Source organism: Bos indicus, chromosome 1 (genome assembly GCF_029378745.1).
Source record: "Bos indicus isolate NIAB-ARS_2022 breed Sahiwal x Tharparkar chromosome 1, NIAB-ARS_B.indTharparkar_mat_pri_1.0, whole genome shotgun sequence".
Lineage (NCBI taxonomy): Eukaryota > Metazoa > Chordata > Mammalia > Artiodactyla > Bovidae > Bos > Bos indicus.
Genome location: NC_091760.1, coordinates 135,517,249 through 135,540,409, shown reverse-complemented (window position 1 = coordinate 135,540,409; position 23,161 = coordinate 135,517,249). Strand labels below are relative to the sequence as shown.

The following is a 23,161-nucleotide window of genomic DNA, read 5'->3' as shown; positions in this document are numbered from 1 at the left end:
TACAATGCCCACTTCTTTCCCCTTTCGTTTTTCTTGCCACATCGTACTAAAGAAACTAGATCAACTATCCTGGAGAAAGTCCAGCATCTGACTCTTCCAGTGTCATCTAACTCATTCCTCTATCCCTGTAAACTGAAAGTCAGCCTTATAGCCTCAATTAGATCCAAGTTAACTCTCTGTGGGGGAAGAAGACAAGAATATTCCACCTGGGAATACAAACTACCTAGCTATCCTACTTTTAATGATGCTAAGTTCCAGGAGTGGATTCAGGCAGTAACACTATGATCCCTCAAATGGTAAAGCTCCCTACCTCCCTTTGTTCGTATAGTTTAAAACATGGACAATCCTTTCCTGAATCAAGTATTTTATTAGGGGATACAAGTATGATATTCTGATTCTACTATTCCTTCTGCATTTATTAGCTGGGATTTTTCTGTTAAAAAAAAAAAAAAGTTCCCTTCGTAAGCCAGCACTATCTGGTTACTGCAAAATAGTTCATGCTCAGCTGTCACAGTAAGGTATTATTGGTGCCTCAGTTAACTCCCATAATAAACTTTTTTTAAAAAAAGTATCACTACAAATTTGTGGATTTTTACACATTTCTACATTTCACTTTTATATCATTTCAATCTATTGCAGTCATTATTCTTTTTGATGCTCAATGGTTCCAATTTGGAAAGCTCTTGTCTTTAGTAGTTTCCTTGATTTTTGGCTCAACAAATGTCCCAGGTTATCTTACTTATTCCTGACCCAGTCCTGATATCATCCATTTCTCCAAAGAATCCTGATTCTTCTTAATGAGAAACAATACTGAAAGACCATAGGAGGGCACTGGGTGAAGAACAGATATTCTTATTTTTTAAATAATGTTGTTTATCATTTTTTTAAATTGACTGTACATTTTGCATTCCCTCCTAGGATCATGTGTTTATTTGGGGGCTGTGCTGGGTCTTGATTGCTGTGCCTGGCCTTGTCTCTAGTTGTGGTGTGTGGGAGCTGCTCTCTAGATGCAGTGCATGGCTTCTCACTGTGGGGGCTTCTCTGGTTGCGGAGCACAGGCTCTAAGGCACGGGGGCTTCAGTATTTTGCAGCATGCAGATTCAGTAGCTGTGGTCCACCGGCTTAGTCGCTTTGTAGCCTGTAGGATCTTCCCAGTCCAGGGATCTAACCTGTGTCCCCTGTACTGGCAAGCAGATTCTTAACCACTGGACCACAAGGGAAGTCCAAAAACAGATATTCTTAACTTTAGTTTATTAGAAAGTAAATGTCAGTCCAAGGGAGATAAAGGTATCTTGCCTACAAGAACCTAATTAATCAATGGCACCAATGAGTTGAGTCCTGACTTGTGGCCCACTGTGTATCCTGATGATTGTGTTGTTTCTTGTTTGGTGAATGATGTTTCTCAATCCTCATTATGTCTAAATTATACTCCAAAAATGTTTATTTTCCCCTGAACAGCTACAGTATAAAAACTTTAATTAAAATCCTGTTCAAAATAAAGGAAATTAGATCTCCAATGGCAGCTAGTTTACCATCATGATCAGAAAACAATGTAAAGTCCTTACCACAGCCCATGAGACCATCAAATAATTCATTAAAATCCAAGTCTCTGTCTTCATACAGCTCAGGAGCTTATTCTAACTACTTGAAAATCCTCCTTTTGAATTTGTACAGAAGTGATTCAGTAGCCTTTTTAACATAATCTATAGAAACCTCCCTAAAACTAATTCTAACAACTAAACCTAAAATTTTAATACTATAATTTTGGAATGTTTCATTCAATGTTCTAGAAAATAAAAGTTTAAGCCTAATTCGTACATGTTAGATTCTATCAATATAGCGTGGCATATGTCCCATACGTAATTAACCAAGGACAAGACAGACAGGACCAAGGACAGACAGACCATAAACAATTTTAGTAAATCATCTTTAACTTTTAGAATTAAATTAACTCTTACTGGTAATAGGAGTTGCATTGTTGGGTGTGTCGGCTCTCAGATACTGAGTCGTCTGGGTAGATGGCTGAGACAGCCCTTGGGAACTACTGCTGGCACTGATGCTGCAAATAATTTTTAAAAGAGAAATACTTGGCAAGTCAGCTTCAATGAGAAATTTCCTTTTTCAATACCTACAAAATGCATGGAGCCATTATAACCAGCTTAAAACCTTAAGAGAGATCACAATAATGCATGGATCTCCATCACAAATGTTTCATACCGAAATTTTACTCTATCTCATAATGCAGAGCTCTATTCTTTTTCTTTCCTATCTCCACAATTATCAGGTGATTCATCATATCAAAGTCACTCACAAAATGTAGCATTCTTCAAATACCATAGATAGCAGTCTTGAACCTCATACAATATGTTAGGGAACTGTGGACCAACACTTAGTCAAGAACTCATGCCACTCAATTTAGATTGCTTTTAAGAAAAGGAGTATAAAGACAGGATTCTTTTAATGATGGTCCATAACCACATGGCCTACAGATGACGGCATATGAAAGCAAATCAAACATGCTCAAAGCTTGGGAAGGGATATCCTACCTGGTTCAAGTCTGTTTAATCGAATACATTTTGCTTCTTCTACATCCCTAATCCCACCTTTTGGGAATTTATAGAATTTATTAGAAATTGTTAGCACTTGAAGCATTTTATTATCCCACATTTTTTAAGTAATCAAGAGACCCAGAAGATGCTAGGCTCAAATAACTTCATACTCAAGATAACTACAAGTCAATGTCCTTTCATTTTGTCAGTGCACAACCACCTTATCCCAGGTCACCCTCGACCACATTCTAATTACACTGCCTCAAGTCTAGTAATTCTGAAGCAGTGGAAAAGTAAAGCATAGAAATTCAGCATGAAGTGTGAAATCAAAGGCAAGATGTCATACCCTCAAGAAGAAAGGGCTACCTTCCATGTCTCCCTTAGCTGCAGAATCAGCAGAGTCCAATCAGAGACTCCAAACTTTCCTAAATATGAAAATCTTTTGAATGACCACACCCCACACAATAGTTCTGTATTTTCAAAGCCCAGTGATTAAAAATACACATAATGACAAAAAGCTGCTACTCAAACAGTGATCTATATAGGTCTACATGTATAGTAGGTACAGGATAGCACAGTGAAGAGATGGAAAGTATAACCCTGAAATCCAAACTGCCAGCACAACCATTTATTAACTAGCTGCACGACCTTAGGCAAAATAGTGCTTTTGGAGCCTCAAATTCCTGATGGATAAAATGACTATAATACTACCTCCTGAAAAGGTTGCTAAAATAATTACATGAAAAATATAATCCTTTTAGGTCAGTGCCCTGCCCTCAAATATACATTTATAAATTATTATTACTATTTATGTTCATTATTACTAATATTACCATCCCTAATCCTTAGAACCACAGAGCACCCGTTTTTGGAGTTCTGAGCACGACTCAAAGATCACATCAGAAATTAAAACTGTAGAAGTCCAGGATTCAATAATGGGGAGGGAAGAGAAGCATTATCATTCTCAAAGATGGAGAAAATAATAGAATACAAATACTTACCCATAAAATGGGATTAAGAAAACCCACATCCCAGGATCTAGGGGAGGCTCAAGTTACATAATATATGTGGAAAGTACAATTTAAATATTCCCTGCAACCAGCACTGATGACTGAATAAATACGCACAGATCCCAAAGTATTTACTAGTTCCTGTTTCTCTTCAGCAATTCAACAGTAGGTGGCACTCTTGTACCACCTCAGAATTCTTGAAAAGCCTGGGCATGCAACATTATGAGCATGTACGTATTTAGTGGCTGAAAGTTATGACCAACCTAGATAGCATATTCAAAAGCAGAGACATGACTTTGCCCACAAAGGTCGGTCTAGTCAAGGCTATGGTTTTTCCAGTGGTCACGTATGGATGTGAGAGTTGGACTGTAAAGAAAGCTGAGCACCGAAGAATTGATGCTTTTGAACTGTGGTGTTGGAGAAGACTCTTGAGAGTCCCTTGGACTGCAAGGAGATCCAACCAGTCCATTCTGAAGATCAGTCCTGGGTGTTTTTTGGAAGGAATGATGCTAAAGCTGAAACTCCAGTACTTTGACCACCTCATGCGAAGAGCTGACTCATTGTAAAGACTCTGATGCTGGGAGGGATTGGGGGCAGGAGGACAAGGGGACGACAGAGGATGAGATGGATGGATGGCATCACTGACTCGATGGACATGAGTTTGAGTGAACTCTGGGAGATGGTGATGGACAGGGAGGCCTGGCGTGCTGCGATTCACGGGGTCGCAAAGAGTCGGACACGACTGAGCGACTGAACTGAACTGAATAATGAGCAAAGCACTATGTCAAGGGGTCAGAACAAACCTTTGAAATCCCAGATTTATGAGAGAAAGATAGAGCATTTGAGGATCAACCCTTGTTACCTATTAAAATCAATATTTACATAGCTATAGCACATGAGGTAAAAAGTGAGATAAAAATTGTACACTTGCTTGCACTTAATAGTTTAATACCAGTCTAAATTAATTATCTCATTTAACTTTCATAAGCAAGTAAGATTAGCAGATATTAACTCTGCTATAGAGTTAAAGTTAGAATTTAGGGCAAAGATCATCATTTTCCTTCAGAGCACTTGTTATAATTTATATTTATATATCTAATTCATTTATTCATTCAACACTATTTACTAAGCGTATATTATATGCCAGATACTGTGCCAAGTGCTAGCGATACAGCAGTGAACACAATAAACAAAGGTCCCTACTTTCATGAAGCCTACATTCTAGCAGGGGTTTCTGGTTTAATATCTGGTTTAATATCTGTTACAGCAGACTATAAACTCCACGAAAGCAGGAAAAATACATGTTTTTTTATATATTTTTTATGAGAGCCTCCCACCACTCCTTCCTCCCCAACACTAAAGCCAGGGCCTGGCCCAAGAGGCCTCAAGTGGGCCCAACTGAGCCTCAGTGAGAGCTCAATTAACACTTATTGGATCAGTCAATAAATAAACAGAGAAAAACACACTTTCTTCATATAGAAGGCTATATAAAGCACACAGAATGGTTGCTTCTGATATGAGCTATTGATATGTATCAAAAGAGGCAAAGAACTACTGCTCTAACAGAATGGCTTCCTGCCTCTCTCCAGTCATTCTTTCTTCAAGAAATTCTTCATGCAATATTCATTCAACGATAGCTATTAGACACCAGACACAGAAATGAATACAGGGAAATAAAACGGCCTTGTCGCCAGTAATGAGACAATGGAAAATGAAGATATTGTCAAACAAGTTCAAGCACCCCACAAAGGAATGAGTTCTCCTATATTCAAGAGCCAACAGAGACAGACTATGGGGCAGACAGGGCAGAGGCCAGTCCCTCTGTGCAAAGACTTCACAGAAGCTCTGATTTTCCAGAACACACTCCCCCAGCACAGCAGAGACAGAAAAGATGAGCCTGTACTGTCACGACAGGGCAAGTCACACACGTGGGCTCCAACTGCCCCTGGCATGAGCACCCCCTTAGGCAGTTTTGGTCGCTGCCTCTAAAGAAGCTGTGTAGAACAGGACTCTGGCTCCTGAGTGTCAGGAATGGAAGAACTCCCTATCATCTCTGTGCAAGGAATTCTGTGGAGCCATGGGTTCCATCAAACCTCACCAGGCTGTTGTCAAGACTAAGGGAATTAATGGATATAAAGCACGTGGAACAGTGCCTGGCATGTAACAAGTGAAAAAAGAAGTGAAAGTGTTAATTGCTCAGTTGTGTCTGACCCTTTGTGATCCCACAGACTGTAGTCTGCCAGGCTCCTCTGTTCATGCAGTTCTCCAGGCAAGAATACTGGAGTGGGTAGCCATTCCCTTCTCCAGGGAATCTTCCCAACCCGGGGATTGAACCCGGATCTCCTGCATTGCAGGCAGCTTCTTTACCATCTGAGCCATCAGGGAAACCAAATATAAGTGCTTTATACAATTACAATACTGAGTTATTACAATACATCTATTACAACAATTGGCCTTCCCTTATGGCTCAGACAGTAAAGAATCTGCCTGCAATGCAGGAGACCAGAGTTTGATCCCCAGGTTGGGAAGATCCCCTGGAGGAGGAAATGGCAACTCACTCCAGTATTCTTGCCTGGAGAATTCCATGGACAGAGGAGCCTGGAGGGCTGCAGCCATGGGGTCGCAAAGACTCAGACACGGCTGAGCGACTAACACTTTCACTTTCATTACAACAACGAGTCCTTCCTGTTGCTCTGCTCTGGTTCTAGCAGCACAACCCTGAAGAAGTTATTTAATCTCTTTAAGTCTGTTTCTTCATCTTTAAAACAAGGACAGCATCATATCCATTAAGTGGCTGTGAGCATCAAATAAAATACTACACATACAGAGCCTGGTGCAGTACTAGCAGACAGCCCCTGATGAAGCGGTAGTCACTGTTATCTCACAGGCCCCAGTGCAAAGAGAAGAAGCAAGCGCCTCAAACACTATTAGATTATTACATGGGAACTTTCTAGTCCCCACTATTAGCTTGCTGTCAAGTAGTAAGTAAAAGCTAGTAGAAAAGGCAGAGAAGGCAATGGCACCCCACTCCAGTACTCTTGCCTGGAAAATCCCATGGATGGAGGAGCCTGGTAGGCCGCAGTCCATGGGGTCGCTAGGAGTTGGACACGACTGAGCAACTTCACTTTCATGCATTGGAGAAGGAAATGGCAACCCACTCCAGTATTCTTGCCTGGAGAATCCCAGGGACGGGGGAGCCTGGTGGGCTGCCGTCTATGGGGTCGCACAGAGTCGGACACGACTGAAGCAACTTAGCAGCAGCAGTAGAACAGGCAAGAGTTGAAGAAGAAATCAATCCATTACTACCAGCACTGCAACTTTCTGAAAAGAAAAAGCCTAATAATGGCACTTACCATAATGCAGGGCTTGTTCTAAGAGCCTACAGTTTTATTTCACTAGAACTTAACAACATGCTTACTAAGTATGTGCCATGATCATCTCTGCTTTAGAGATAAGGAGAACCAAGACATAAAGAGGCTACAAAACCTCCTCTGGGCCACAAAGTTAGCAAGCAGCACAACCAGAATTCAGAGGTGTGCTAGCTCCAGTCCGTGCTCTTAACCACTAGGCTATACCCTGAAAACAAGTGATGATGAAAGATGCTTCTCATCAGGCATCGTTTGGAAATCTTTGTCAAAAAACTAGAGAGAACTGGAACACCAATTAATGGGTGGTAACGAATTATTTCAGCAGCAAAGGTATAAGCCCCACAAATTCTTAAGTTTTTGTACAACTCTGACCTGATTGTACATGGTTCAGAGCCCTCACACACAAGCAAACCCTCAAAAACAATGTGTTTGTCAAGACTAACTCTGAAATGCTATGCCTCCCAGTCACCTTTAACTCTGCCATATCCTCTCGAGAGAGTTCCATCAAAATGTTCCTGTTACCTCACGACCTCCTTAGCTCTTCTCTACAAAACCCAAATCTAATGAACACAATCCTACACACAAAACATATTCTGAAACACCTCACCCATGTGTTTCTTTTCTTACTCTGACCTCCTTTCTCTTCTTTCTCTGCTCAGATAAAAAAAGTGTAACAGAGGGGACAGAGAATACTTAGGGGCAGGAATTAATCCAACCAGCCTCCCTCATTCCCTTGTGCTGTTTCTGCCGGACATATGCTTACCCACTATATGTGTGACACCACATAGGACTGGGCAGTCAGCAGTAAGATGCAATGCTTCCCAACTGGAAAAAGCTTACATTCGAGCAGGAAAGACAAGTACATAAGAAAAGGTACAGTAATTGCTACCAAACAGAGAGAAAAGAGACAGGGAAGGAGAGAGAGACAAAAAGAGGAGGGAGAAACTGATGGCTGGGGGGCTTAAAAAAGACTTCATGAAAGAGATGGCAACGGAGTTGAGGTGTGAAGAATGGAGAGGGTTTGAATCCATGGCAAATATAGGGAACAAAAGAAGGCATGAACAAAAGTCCTGGAGGGCAAAGAGTAGAGCAAAGGTGAGGAACAAGTAATTATTTGACTGGAGCATAAGAGGCAAGTTCAAAGAGGAAGGGGTGCTTATCTCTACACTTTAAAGGAAGACACCTTGAAAGCCAAGTCACGAAGCTGAGAATGTCTTCAGTCAGCAAGCGGGAATCACTAAGGAGGGAAACGAGAACTGTGGGCTAGGAAAATAAACTCATCTATCATTTCATCTCCACCTCTCACCCTATCCTGTCTACAATGTACTTCTAGTCATCCTGACTCACCCAGGCTGGGACAAGCTGCTATATTCCCACACTATAATACATATCATCAAATTTATAAACTTTTATAAATATGGTAAATGTCAAAGATTAAATACGAAGCTATGATAGTACATCATTATTTTTTTATTCCTAGCACTTAGCATATCTACCAGTGTATCTCAAAGGCTACACATTAGAGTCACCATGGAAGCTTTAATAAAAAAAAATACTGAATGCCCAAACACCACCCTAGACCAATAACATCAGAATTTTTGGAAGGGGTATTGATATATTTTAAAAGTTTACCCATGACTCTAATAGGCAACCAGGTTGAGAACTAATTATTTAAATCATAGCAGGTTCTCAATAAATGTTAATAAACTGGATTGATGAATGGATGAATGGACCGATAACGATGGAGGGACAAGCGAGGAGGAAAAAGCAGGGCTATTTCAAAAAGGCACTAGAAGTCTAGAAGACAATCATGTCAAAGGGGATAGAAAAAAAACTGATCTCTACTTTTTCACCAAATAATAAAACTGTAATTTATGACTTCACAAATTTTTTAAAAATAAAACTACAGAGAAACACAAAGATGGTGTTTTTCATTTGGCCAGGGTTTAATCACTCTCCCCTTCTTCCCCTGCACCACTGTGCACCGCCGAGCATGGGTGTGGGTAGGCTCCCATGTATATGCAAATAACTGCTTTTATTTTTTTCCTTTCCCCAAAGATGTACGATACCTGTCATCCAGTTCAATCCTTTTCATACTATGAAGGTGCAAAACAGCTAATATTATTGCTACAAGAAATATTACTGCACAGCAAACCCCTACGCTGATATAAAACACACGCGTAGAAGTGGTTGGAGCTGCATGTACAGGATCATCTGAAATAAAAATGAATAGCACATTAAGCTTTTGAAACAAATGTCATCAATTGCTTTGTAACCCAATATACACAATGAGTATCCTGTTCTTTGTAAAAGAGATCTTCATTTCACGTGTCCTTTTTTTGATAAGATCGGTTACCAGTAGTGTGTTGCTATAAATTCATACAATTTAAGAAGGGTTTTTGTGTAGTTTAAAAAAGTGTCTTTAAATAGAACTTTTGGTTAATTAGTACAATTCACAAGTGGCATACACATAATAAACCATCTATCTATAGTCATGCTGTCCAACAGGGAAATGCTCTGCAGCATGCCATGCAGTACAGTAGCCACTGGCCACCTGTGGCTATTAAGCACTTGAAACGTAGCTAGTACAATGAAAGAACTGAAGTTTTAATTCTATTTCATTTTCATTAATTTAAATAGTCACATATGGCTAGTAATTACCATACTGGACAGCAAGCTCTACAGACCCTTCCTCAACAGTGGCTTCTGGTGTGAGAGATAAGACATCTATTTTGCCAATCACCACTCCCCAAAGGGGGAGGAATATACAGCAGAGCAACCCATGAGGTAAAACAAACATTTTTCATCGTTTTCTCTTGAGAGTTAAAAGAAATTATTTTGCTTATCTGTTTTTAAAAATAAAAGCAGGAAAACAAGACTCTACTCATGAAATAATATTCATCTTAATGTTACTCAAAAAGAAAGCCTCAGCAACAGAGAAATAATTTAAAGACACAGAGATACATGTGCACACATACACACAGGAGCAACAGAGAAAGACACAGAACCAAAGATCCACACGATAAGAGCAAGCAGAATGGAAGACAGAGAAACAGAAATACAAACGATGTAACTGGAACTGGTGTAACTGAAGATTAATGAGTACTCACATCAGCATTCTACTGAAGAATCTGAGTTTTATCCTAATGATACGGGAAGTCACTGCAAGCCTTCAAGCAAAGGAATGGCACACATAACAATACTCGAAAAAAAAAACACCAAAGATGACTGCGCATGCTATAAAGAACACTGTGGGGAGGAGCAAGAGCAGAAGTAAGAACACGCCAAGAAAGAAACAGCCATGGCTTGGACAAGGATGTTATGGGGAAGGTAAGAAGTTCATGGACTGGGAAGCAGAGTCAACAGAGTTTGCTAAAGGGATTATGCCAGAATAGGAAGAAAAAGAGGAATCAAAGCTTTGGCTTAAAGAATTAGGTGGAAAAGGTACCTTTATAAAGAGGAAAAAGAAGCAGGTTGGGGAAAGAGAGAATTAAGAGTTTTGTTTTGTCCAAGAGCACCTGTACATGTCTATGTGGAGATGTAAAACTGACAGATATGCAAATGCAGAGTTATGGGAATACATCAGGACAAAAGATATAAAAGCGACAGCTTTCAAAAACTTTTTTTAAGATTGCTTTCTAAAATTTAAACTTTGAATCAACAAATAATGAACCAGCACAGACTGATGTAGAGAGACCAAATGGCTTCTAGAACAGCTATACTTGACCTGCAGCCTGAATGAAAGCAGGACTTTCCTTAAGAATGCTAGGGGTCATTCAACTTCAAGGGCTGGGAAAGGAAGATCCCAAAGGTTGATGTTGGCAGCATCCATCTCAGCACATTCCAGGGCAGAGGAGAGGACACCGCTCTGCTGGGCACATGCCCAGATGCACCCTGCCTGATTACCTTTAATTCCAGACTAGTGTATGCACTGTTCCCATTCCCTCATTGACATGTCACCTGCTACCACCTGGTTACCCTTCGGTCTCAGATGAGATGCCACTTTTCCTCAGGAAGCTGCCCCGCATTTCCTCACAGGAGGTTACATACCCTTCTCCTCAGGGTCCCAAAGCACCTGGGCTTGCCATGCCACAGCTTGCCACAGGATATTGTTATCACTGCTTATGCCTATCCATTTCCTCTGGTGCATTAGAAGCCCCAGGGGGCTTACAAAGTCTGTTTCATTCAAGGTTTAATCTTCTGCCTCAATCATACCACCTCGCGTGTCATAGTGTAAATGTTAGGTAGGTGAAAACAAAGAAAGGGAAGGGAGGAGAGAGGGAGCAAGGAAGAGACCAAGGATAATCAACACTCTATTCTCCTTGTCAGAAATAATAATCCTAAGCATAAAAGGAATGGATAAAATCACCAGAATTTTAAAAGTAAGCTTGGGGAGCAGTGATATTTTAAAAAATAGTTTAATTTCTTCTCAAAGACAAATTCAAATGAAATATTTTTAAAAGGCAGATAAATCTCATATTATTTTCTCTTTAAAAAAGGTATACTTTGAAATACCCAGAACTATTCAATTTAACCAAGTACAAAATCTAACTACCAGTTTAGAAGAGAGAAAAACATGTTAAATGGCACCATTAAAATGCAGATGTGGAAAATTCTATGAGACAAATGAGTCAATTTCTTCAACAAATAAATGACAGTGAAGGGAAAGGGGTGGTTTCTGATTAATACATGCCAACCACATACAGTGTAAGTTTGCTTCATTTGGATCCTGATTCAGGGAAGAAACTATACACAGACAGCTTTGAGACAATCAGGTTAATGGGAACATGGAATCGCTATTAGAAGACATTAAGGAGTTAGTTTTGTTACATGTGATAAATCAAATACAAGTAAAGAGGTGTTGGATGATTGTGGCTTGTTTACTAATGACTTCTAAAAAGTTCTTTACACTGAAACATTTATAGGTGAAATGGCATGATGCCTAGGATGTGCTTTAAAAAATTCTACCCTTCCCTACCTACCACCTGTCTGAAAGAGGAAGGCATCAACAGTACAGGACTGGTAAATGTTGATGATTCCTAAGGAGGGTGATGGTCACATGGGGGTTGATCAAAACATTCCCTTCATTTCTCTATTTTTGAATTTCTCTTCCCCAATTTTTTTTTAGTTTACTTCCATAAAGAGAATCTAATAACATTTTAAGATGCTGCCATTAAAACGGCTTCAGGAAGAGTAAGACTTAATGATGCATCCGTATCAGAAAAGGAAAAAGAAGTCTAAGTTATACAATCTTACAGAACCATTACCAAAAAATAAAAACCTATGTTGAGTTTCTGCTCTGTAGGTTTAAACAACAGAAAACAACAAAGCTGTGGATCTTTCAGCTTGTATTTTCAGCTGAATGAAACTAGCCAAGAGCTGCATCCAGGCCATGAATTAGATTTTCTAACTTTCTGTTAAACAGATGAAGATCTTACACATATTTCACATTTATACTTTAATTATGGCCACTTGAAATGATAATATAAATTCTTGCTTATAAAAGTTTTTTAGAATTTTACTTTACAAAATTTTCAATATTCAAATAGTTTCATCTAAATATACCATTCTACAAAACATCAGTTAAATAAGTAGCATGGCATCACTTAATCTTTTGGAAAATTGGAAACCACAAAACCTCTAAGCTTCATGAAATCAAGTCTATTTGCAATCAATTATTTTTCATCCCTAATGATGGAAAAAGATAATACAGTAACACTTACAAATAGTTCTGCTAGTGTTTTTGTCCAAGGCTGAAGTTTTTACTTCTTCAAGTTCTGAATTTAAAAGGAGATAAAAGATGCTTTAAAAATTATTTTCCATGAAAATCCTTATATATTGTAATTAAATTTTCTGAATTTTTTCTAACAGTTTTATATTCTAAAAGAACACTGCCTAAACTAAGTAACAAGGTATGTGTTGCAAAATGGTAAATGCTACATTACTATTCTGATAATCATCACTATACTCATCAATCAACAGTCTATGCCTATATTAGCCAATTACAGTTACTCACTCAAAAAGGGTTTCTGTGGTCAAGAAGTCTAGGAAAACCTACATACTATAACCTCTGTGGAGGCTAACAGTACACATTAGCAGAGTATAAAGGCACTGAGGAGTTTCAGACTGATGAAACTTGACTGAACCAATAGTTTCCATCCTCGTATGATAAAGGACACTTTTCTTGCCCGTACCACCAATTAATATTCAATACAGTACATGCATGTTTTCTGTTGCAGACACTTTTCATACAGTACTAAGCTTGAAAACCATATAAATAAATATATTAAGATCACATACTAAAGAATCATGAATGTGAACTGGAAGATTAGGGTGGCCAGAAGTACAACCACCAAAAAAAGAGACTGGTTCAATATTAAGTCTAAAACAGAATAGAAAACTACATCAACGGTCAGTTTTCATGTACATAATAAAGCAAATGGAGAGGGTATGAGATCATTCTGAACATCAGCTGAGCATTAAACCTCAGTGGGCACTAGCAGTGGTGTGCTCCGCAGACTCCATCACACTTGGCCGTCATTCCGCCTTTAAGCACTAACAGTTGAAGCGCCATTGTACAGGCAGCGCCACCTCCTTAGGGACCAGGAGCCACCTGCTCTGCACTCTGTATCTAAAGTCCACTTTGGCTTTAAAATTACATGAAAGTAAGTGTGTAACTGGATATGCAAGAACTGACAAATGTACCAAAACACTAAAGCTAAAATGGGGCTAACTTTTCATTACAAAAACGTCTATTCTGGATAAAGAAGTGGTGAAAATACACGCACACACACAATAAAATAAAAAAATAAGAAAATCCTACCATTTGTAGCAACCAGGTAGACTTTGGGGCCTTATGCTAAGTGAAATACGTCAGACAAAGAAAGACTATGAGATACTCCATGATCTCACTTATGTTTTCAGAATCCAAGAATAAATTTCTTTTTTAATCATAAGAGAAGAGATTAGATTTGATATTATCAGAGGCCAGGTATGAGGAAAGAGGAGGACCCAGAGGAGGTAGTCAAATGGTACAAACTTCCAGTTACAAGATAATTACTACAGATAAAATGTATGCATGGCATACATTATGTGTTATTCAACACTATATGTTAACTGTATGATTATGTGAGAGTTGTTGAGAGAGTAAATCCTAATTTATTAAATTCTCATCTCATGGAAAAAATTTCTTTTTTTGCTTTCTCTGTCTGTTGTTAACTACATGAAATGATGAAGTAAAGTCGCTCAGTTGTGTTTGCAACCCCATGGACTATAGCCTGCCAGGTTCCTCCGTCCAAGGGATTTTCCAAGCAAGGATACTGGAGTGGGTTGCCATTTCCTTCTCCAAGGATCCTCCTGACCCAGGGATCGAACCTGGGTCTCCTGTATTGCAGGCAGATTCTTTACCATCTGAGCCACTGGGGAAGCCCACATGAAATGATGGCTGCTAAGTAAACTTATTGTGATAATCATTTCACAATGTATGAAAATCAAACCATTACACTGTCACCTTAAACTTATACAGTGATATGTGTCATTTATATCTCAATAAAACTGGGGAAAATATATAGAGAGAGCAATTGTTTACTCTTAATTAAAAGATTAAATGAGAGCTAAAAAAAATGCCCATTCTAATGCAGTACCACTTTTTTGCTGGCACATATCTGGACATTAGCCATTTTAATGCTGGCCTCAGGTGTTCTCATAACACTCAGCAGTAACCCTGACTAGGAAATGTGTTAAGAGACAGTTTGACAATGAAGCAAAAGCACAGGTTTGCAACCCAGCTCCACCACTTAGTTATCCGGCCTTGGCAAGTTGGTTGAACTCTCTGAGCCTCAGCTTTCTCCTTAGAAACTGGATATAATGAGAGAAGCTACTGCCTCAGGCTGCTATAAGCATTAAATGGGTTTAAATGTGTTTGTAAAGCACTTGGAACATGGCTGTCACTCAGCAAAACCCAAACTCAGCAAGTTTTCTTTAGTATTTTTTTTTTCTACCTTACATACTAACCAGCTCCACCACTGTGATGGGTAAATTCCGGCCACTTTAATCTCTATGGAACTTAAAGTGAGTGGGTTGGATTAGATAACCTTTAAGAAGAATTCTAAAATTCTTGCTCTATGAACTCGTGTGCTGAAGCTCTTTCACATCTGCTGCAATTTCTTGAGTAACAGATTATTCAAAGCCAAAACTACCAAATATTAGTAAGTATCCACATATAGTATTTTAAGTTTCATGATAGTAGATTAATCTAAAATCAACCCACCTACCTCTTAAAACAGGTTATTAGACCATTTTATAGATGAAAAAAAAAAAAAAAAAACACCTGAAACTTAGGTTAATAAAAGGAAACCTATTCCAATACTCCACCAAGAGTAGAGTTATAACACATTTTTCTGGGACCAGGGCAACGTTTCTATATAAAAGTAATTCATAAAGGAAACAGTTAACACCCCATTACTCAGGGGCCCCTATCTAAAGTCTGTGATTTCTTTACCTCTTCGGCCTGATCGGCCATCAGTGCTATTTCACATTCTAAGGGAAAACATTCTTACCAATTCTGACAAAAATTTTGAGAAAGCAGGGACTGAGTGGGGCCTAAATAAGATTCCTAGCTAGAAGCTATCATGGTGATTATTTCAGAATTTCATCAGTTAGTGCTCTTTTCATACTTGCAACTATAGTCAAGACTGGAACACAAATCTGTAAAAAGATGACAAAATCTATTTTTGATCTTCTCACATCTATATAAAATACATACTTTAGTAAATAAATTTCTTACTTTTATAGCACATTTTCCTTCGTTTAAAATTTAAGACTGTAAAGTTTTTTGAAGAATTTACTGTCAAGTTGAGCTGCATGAGTATCATAACCTCAGAATCTACTTTGCCAGTACAGGAAAGCTCGACCCGAAACACTGTTAAAAAAAAATAAATAAGAAAAAATATTTAAATGTTCTAAAAATCAACATTAATGTCCCATAATTTAGAATTTATTTCTATTGCAATAAAACTAAAAAATAATACATTTACATAAAATACTAAGCAAAAACTTTCAGAGAATTTATTTTTAGACTACACAGCTTTAAATATAAAGTACTATAAAAGTCAGCATTAAAGAACAAATCAAGACAAAGGAAGAGAATTATTTTCAAATTTGCTCATGATTTTTAATACACCAATCTGTCTCCTAAATTCTCTTATTACCATATAGTAAAGATACAAAACCATAAGGCAAACTCCACTATCTTACCAGGCACAATCACCAACAGTAACAACAAAAATTACTTGATAAAAAGGAAAGACAATTTCACCATCAAAAAGCAATTGTGCATTGTTGTTAAGGAAGAGATTAAATATAAAGCTGTAAAGGAAACTGATAAATTCTCACCTATGCATTAAAAAAAAAAAAAACCTTTCCAAGCAAAAACTGTTTTAATTAATTACTGCAGCAATGGGATAACAGACTTTCATGCATTTTTTTTTTCAATCTTTCAGTTTAAGACTCTTTCTACAAATTTAGAATGCATCATTCTACCATCGGTATCAGCGTATGAACAATATGGGCATTTCTGAATTTCTTTACTAGCCCATAAAAAGTAATCAGCCTTCTCATATTTTCTTAAAGCTTAGATTAACATATGCTACTAGTAACAGTGAGTTAAGAAAGTTTCATAACACTGGGGCTTATACTTTCAAGTTTTAAAACTTTTCACTTTCTTTATATCTCACATCTTCAGGAGGCCTTCTCAAAAGACTGGCTCAAAACAAACTGGTATAAACATGATACATATCATTTACTAAGACGTGTCCTGAGAGCCCATCCTATTCAGACGTTACTAGGCACCAAGGGTAGACAGCTGAAACAGACAGCTCCTGCCCTCAGGTGGCCACAGGCTAGCAGTACAGACAAGGACAAAGAATTACAAAATAATGTGATCAATTTTAAACAGTTAAATAAAAGATCTTACAGGGCAGGAAGAATACAAAGAGATAACACATGGAGGGAGAGGAGGCAGAAAAAAAAGAGTAAAGACTTTGAGTCTTGCAGAATATTTAATATGAACAGAAATTCAGATGCAGGAAAGATGAAAAGATGGTTTAAACACAGAGATCAGCATGGGCAAGGCTTGGCTCAGAATCACATGCAGCCTGGCACTGCTGGAGCACAGGGGCAGATCTAGCAACAGGCTAGACAGATAGGCAGGGGCAGACGCTAAACACAGCACACCAGCTGGAGAACCCGGAAGGTACTCAACAGATGAAGGTGGGGCACTGAGGAAGTGATCATCCAGGCTGCAGTGTGGGAACTAATGGAAGAAAAACAGGAGCAGACAAAGGGACTCGAGTCAGGGCCAACAATGCATAAAAGGAGACAAAAGAGCTGAGTGCACATCATTCTAGAGGGGATGGAAAAGAAGAAACTGTTTAAAAAGTCCAAATAATCCTTATTTACAAAAATCACTTGTTAAAGAACTTCTGCATCTTATACCTATGTTCTTTAAAGGTATGGGTGTGTGCGTTCGTGCTAGGTTCGTGCTAGTCGTATCCAATTCTTGTGTGACCCCATGGACTGTAGCCTGCTAGGCTCCTCTGTTCATGACATTCTCCAAGCAAGAATGCTGGAGTGGATTGCCACGCCCTTCTCCAGGTACAGGGGATACAGTTAAAAACAGCATATTAAACTCTGTCACTGAGACTCACCTGATAAAGTGCGTGGAACTTCCCCCTGAGCAGAAATGTTGACCTGGGGCATGTCCATAGCCACAAAATTGTCTACTTGGAATCCCAGCTTATATTCAACCTATAATATGGAGAAATAAACAAACTGGACCTGTGATAACAGACAGGGCTTAGTATAGCTTGACCACACTGATTTTGGTCATTAACAAATAATCTAGCTATATTTTTAAAAGTCCAAGTTGTCAGAAACAGTCTTAGGAATGTTCCTTTATTTTAACAGTCAAAGACACCAAGCCAGGGAAGTCTAATATACACAAAGCAGCCAGAGTGAGAATCCAGATCTGCTGGGTCTAAGACTTTTCCCCACCAAACTGTGCTGCTTCTTAAATGACTTATTAGATGACTGCCGAGGGGATGTGTTTTATTTGTTTATTCCAGTTTTATTGAGATATAATTGACATATATCACTGTATAAAATGGTTTCAGCATAATGACTTACATACATGATGAAATGCTTCAGGTTTAGTGAATATCTATCATCTCATATAGATACAAAATTAAAGAAATAGAAAAAAATTTTTCCTTGTGATGAGAACTCAGGATTTACTCTCTTAACAACATTCATACATAGCATACAGCAGTTGATTATATTTATCAGCTTGTACATTGTATTCCTATCTTATAACTGGAAATCTGTAGTATCTTTTCATTATTTTCATCCAATTCCCCTCCTCCCCCTCCTCTGGTAACCAAATCTGATCTCATCTCTTTTTCTATGAGTTTGTTTGTACGTTTGTTTGTTTTTGAAGTATAACTGACCTACAACACTATGTTAGTTCCTGTTAATACAACAGTGATTTTTTTCTATACATTTCAAAATGATCACAATAAGTAGTTATGATATGTCATCACAAAGATCATATTATTTAGTTATTGATTATACTCTCCACCCTGTAAATTTCATACCCTTGACTCTTTAATTTTGCTACTAAAGTTTGCACCTCTTAATTTCCCTCACCTATCTCTTTCCCCAACCCCTCCTCTGGTATGCACCTACTTGTTCTCTATATTTATGACTCTGTTTCTGTTTTGTTATGCTTGTTCATTTGTTCCTGGGAATTTTCAATTGAATAAACATTCAGTCCAGTGAGCCACCCTCTATTTCATGCCCAGAACAGTACCACCACTCTCCTATACAACCTGCCATCTAGGATTCAGAATTCTGCTGAGGATCACAGTCACTGACAGAGAAGCCCTAGAGAGGCAGATAGATATGAAGAGCCAAGGAGTTGAGATGTATAATTTACAGACCATGACTAGTCACCAATGTCTTCTCTAGCTGATAAAAGCCAAGCTCTGAGGGCCTGTATGTGCTGGCAGATGAAGGTCTGATCTACATCAGATCCACTCACCTCACAAGTAGATTCCAAAGTACAAATTTCTCATAAAATATCTATGCTACATTCTCTGGTCCGGCTTTCACCACTAACAGAGTTAATGTTTGGATGTCCATCTAACCTCTGGATCTCAAGTGATTCAGAATCCAGAAAGGAAGAAAGATGACTAGAAAAATGTCCCTGGAACACCAATATTCTCTATCAATACCTGGCCTCTATAGGTGGCTTAATAGAACCAATCAGCATCAATCAATATCAAACATCAAACACACCCCTTTTGCTAGCAAGATGTTCATGAAAGAAACAGCTCAACCTGCTAAGTAATATCTGAAATTCAGAATGGATGCCATCTTCAAGACCCTCAACAAGGCCTTATATTTCCCGGTATTCTTTGTCCTGTCCTTGGGACTCAATGAGAAGGGCACCCCTCTCCCATTCAGTGGTCACAAGGCCTTCCAGCGAAGGCTGGGATTGGCAGAAGCCAAAGGGCAGAGGGTTAGGAAAACAGTAGTGGGAAAGAGGTTCAAGAAACAATTCTTCAAGAAACTTAACTAGAAAGAATGTAACTAGGTAATGGCAGAATAGACTTCAAAGCCTATCTTTCTTCTTTTTTCAATGGGAGATACTCAAATGTTGTACACGCTAATGGAAAAAACCAACAAATAGGACACAACAAAGATGAAAGAAAACAGGGACAGAGGAGCATCCCAGAGTGTAAGAGAAAGGGTGGACACCTGGGCACTGACTGAGTCAGGAGGTGTTTAACCCACAGATGAGAAGGGATCAATCCAATGACTATAGCTCCCTCTCTCGGTTCCCCTTTTCACACTTTACTTGAAAGTTCCAGAACACTATTGTTGCTGTTGTTCAGTTGCTCAGTCGTGTCCAGCTCTTTGTGACCCCATGGACTGCAGCATGCCAAGCTTCCCTGTCCTTCACCATCTCCCAGAGCTTGCTCAAACTCATGTCCACTGAGTTAGTGATGCCATCCAACCATCTTGTCCTCTGCTGTCCCCTTCTCCTCCTGCCTTCTTTCCCAGCATCAGGGTACTGGGCCATTCAGGTGTACCCCGAACGCTATAGGGATATGCAAGTATTAAAGCACTGCTTTACAGTTAAGATAGATATACAAACAATTGTTAAAAGTTGCATTTGTTAAGTGCCATGTTCATAACAAAGGAAATGCTCTGGCTGCTGCACATCAGTGACTTGGTGGTTCCTTGGCTAGAAGTGTTCCCTCTCACCTTAGCATGCTGCAACACTTAGTCACTGCCACCAGGGGGTGTGAGAGAGCCACAGCCCAGCAACTGTGGGCCAAGAATGAGCAGGCTTTCCAGCAATACTTACTAATATTAAGAAAATGCATTGACTATATTCCTATATCCATGCTATCTCTAAACAAAGCAATACATGAAAGGCAACTGCCTGAAAAAAAAATTCAGCACAGTCAGCAAGAACTGGATTGGAACCATGAGACTGTGTGACCATCAGATAATTTACTAACTTTTCCCAAGTTTCAGTTTTTATAAAATGCTGCTACTGCTGAGGATCAAGTAAAATAATTAACTGACACACCTAACTGTCAGTCGGGTACAGGTCCCCTCTGATAAACGCCGACCCCAGTAGCATCAGCAGTCATTCCAGGGTCGCCACACTATGCCCCACTGCACTTCCCCATACTGGCCAGCCTGCTCCTGACCTCCAAGATTCTGACACAAGCCTTCCTGTGCCCTGCCAAGACAATCCTGCAGCCCTCTCTATTGTCCCCTATTGGGAACCCCACTAGACTAAATAGACTCTCACACTGTCGGCCTCTTCCCAAGTGTCTTCCCTGCCTTTTCCTCCAGCCCGGCTTTTCTATCATTTGGTCCCTGTAACCCTCAACCCTCAGGGCACAGCAGGGTCAGCATTCCTTCAGGATCTTCAGGTCCTTTCTCTTCTTCCCCTCCTCATGCAAAAGCCCCTGTACTCTGAAGCTCACAGCTTCTACTCACAATGGCTATTTCTCACGCCGTCATCATCAGTGTCACACAAGGACTTTACAGAGCCCGTGGCACTCGGCTCGCTTTGTCTCCTGCCATCTTCCTGGTGGCTTTGATATTAATATTCAGCATTCCTATGTACTGAAGAATTACTTCATAACCAAAACAAATGTAAAAATCCCACTCTATCAAAGATCCCATTACCACCTCTGATTCCTACAAAACCAGTTCTTTGTTTCCAACACTTTGACTCAACCACCATTTATGAAGCACATTTGTAAACCAAGGGCTGTGCTCATAGCTGGGATGTAATGGCCAGTGACGCTATTTCCATTCTCTCCAGCCTATCCATCCAGGGACCTGGTTTCACTTTCCACACTGTGCCCCAGAGAAGACTAGCTACCAACACCGTCTTTTTGCCATCAGAACGCTGACCACCTCTCACGCCACCCCTGCTGCCCAGCACAACCGGGGGAAACCACAGACCAGAAGAGAAAGCTGCTCTTACACAATGATGATCCCCATGTTCAGGGTAAGCCGTTAATCCTGGTCAGCAGTCCCTTCCCTACTCAGCCCCTTCTCCCTAGTCTTCTCACTCCAAACCTCATGGGATTCACAGCTTCACCACCTGCTGCCCACCCCACTTTCCTACTCTCAGACAATGCTCCTGTCCCCTTCACCTGGCACACAAGAACCTGCCACCCCCCCCAACTTTCTCCCTTTCTTTTCAGCTCCAGGCAGATTTGGTGGCTCAGATGGTAAAGCGTCTGCCTACAATGTAGGAAGATCTCCTGGAGAAGGCATTGGCAACCCACTCCAGTAGTCTTGCCTGGAAAATCCCATGGACGGAGGAACCTGGTAGGCCACAGTCCATGGGGTCGAAAAACATCAGACACGACTGAGCGACTTCACTTTTCACTTTCCAGGCAGATCTGTTAGAGCGCTCTTCCTTTGCACTCCACTCCCAAGGAGAGATTTATTCTCCTCTCCAAATGATAAACCCTTCTCTCAGCATACTAGTCTTAGCCCACTAGACCACTAATGGGATCCTGTATCATCAACTCGTCTCTCTCACTCTCCTACATCTTCATTCTCTCCCATATGCCCAATAACTTACTAGACATATGTGCCTAATAATCTTACAGCTCTCAAACATAGCAGATTCAAAGCCAAATTTACTATGCTTCCCCAAACTTGCTGTCTCCTTTACTCTAGGTCTCAATAATTGCAAGCAGAGGCACAGCCAGCCAGGGACCAGAACCCCTGGGGCAGTATACAGAGCGAACTGCAAATAAGGTTAAAGGCCCTAATTGTAGTCTGAGGGCAGGGACCAGACCAGCACTGGAGAGCCTCAGTGTGGCAGGGGGTGAGGGCAGAAGGTAGAGAAATGGGCTTGTGAATGGAGCTGGGTAGCATCAGAGGCATGTGGTGAAGGGGTTGAGCAGGATTTCTGAGAAGCCCAACCCTTTGGCCAGCAGCAGCCTGGAACACTAAAAAGTGTGAAGGCACGACGCCTGCCCTCTGCTGCCTCCCTTTTTGAGGGACTGCCTAAACATGAAAGGCATTCCAAAGCAGTTCTCTTCTCCCTCAGGAATCTTCAGAATATAAAATTTTAAATTGTAGTTTCTGGGGTTAGAAACTGCTTATTATTAAAGGGCAGTTTTTTATATTTTGGCATGCCATCAATCTATATGGACTCTCACTAACCAATAATCCTTTGAAGAAACAGATCTGCTCTAAAGCTAACATTTATAATCTACTGGAACAAAGAAAATCTGAAAATCAGTTGTTTATCAGAACAAAGAATGAGCCAAAATACTTCATAAAAGAAATGAGAAAAAAATATAAATATTTGAATAAGCTAAGAAATAAACATTTTTGGTAATCTTCCCTTACTTGGAAACAAATGGTAATTGCATATAAGCAACTGCTGAGTAAAGCCACTTCCTCTTGGAACCCAGTACAGATTTAAAGTGAGTGCACTTTGCCTGAAGCCCAACAGCCTTTCAATTTCTCTGAAATTATCAGAAGTGCTGCCTTTCTCACAGAAATCCCACCCTGCAGGGGATACAGCAGGCTGGCCCCCAGGGCTGCTGTAGGAACTCTGGACAAGTTCCCTGCAGATCCTCCTGACAATGATGAATTCCTGAAACCAGAGAACAGCTTATAG

General features: G+C 39.8%; 1 protein-coding gene across 2 annotated transcripts in view; it reads right to left on the bottom strand.

Annotated features, from left to right (window-relative positions):
* RYK (receptor like tyrosine kinase) overlaps nucleotides 1-23,161 on the bottom strand; it is a 108,863-nt gene that overhangs the window by 52,869 nt on the left and 32,833 nt on the right. For both annotated transcript variants that reach the window (XM_070794608.1, XM_070794613.1), the window contains exons 3-7: nucleotides 17,634-17,733; nucleotides 15,713-15,847; nucleotides 12,651-12,704; nucleotides 8,997-9,141; nucleotides 1,959-2,059 (exon numbers count right to left, since the gene is read on the bottom strand). In XM_070794608.1, the coding sequence (XP_070650709.1) occupies nucleotides 1,959-2,059; nucleotides 8,997-9,141; nucleotides 12,651-12,704; nucleotides 15,713-15,847; nucleotides 17,634-17,733 (535 nt within the window). The remainder of the gene's footprint in view (nucleotides 1-1,958; nucleotides 2,060-8,996; nucleotides 9,142-12,650; nucleotides 12,705-15,712; nucleotides 15,848-17,633; nucleotides 17,734-23,161) is intronic.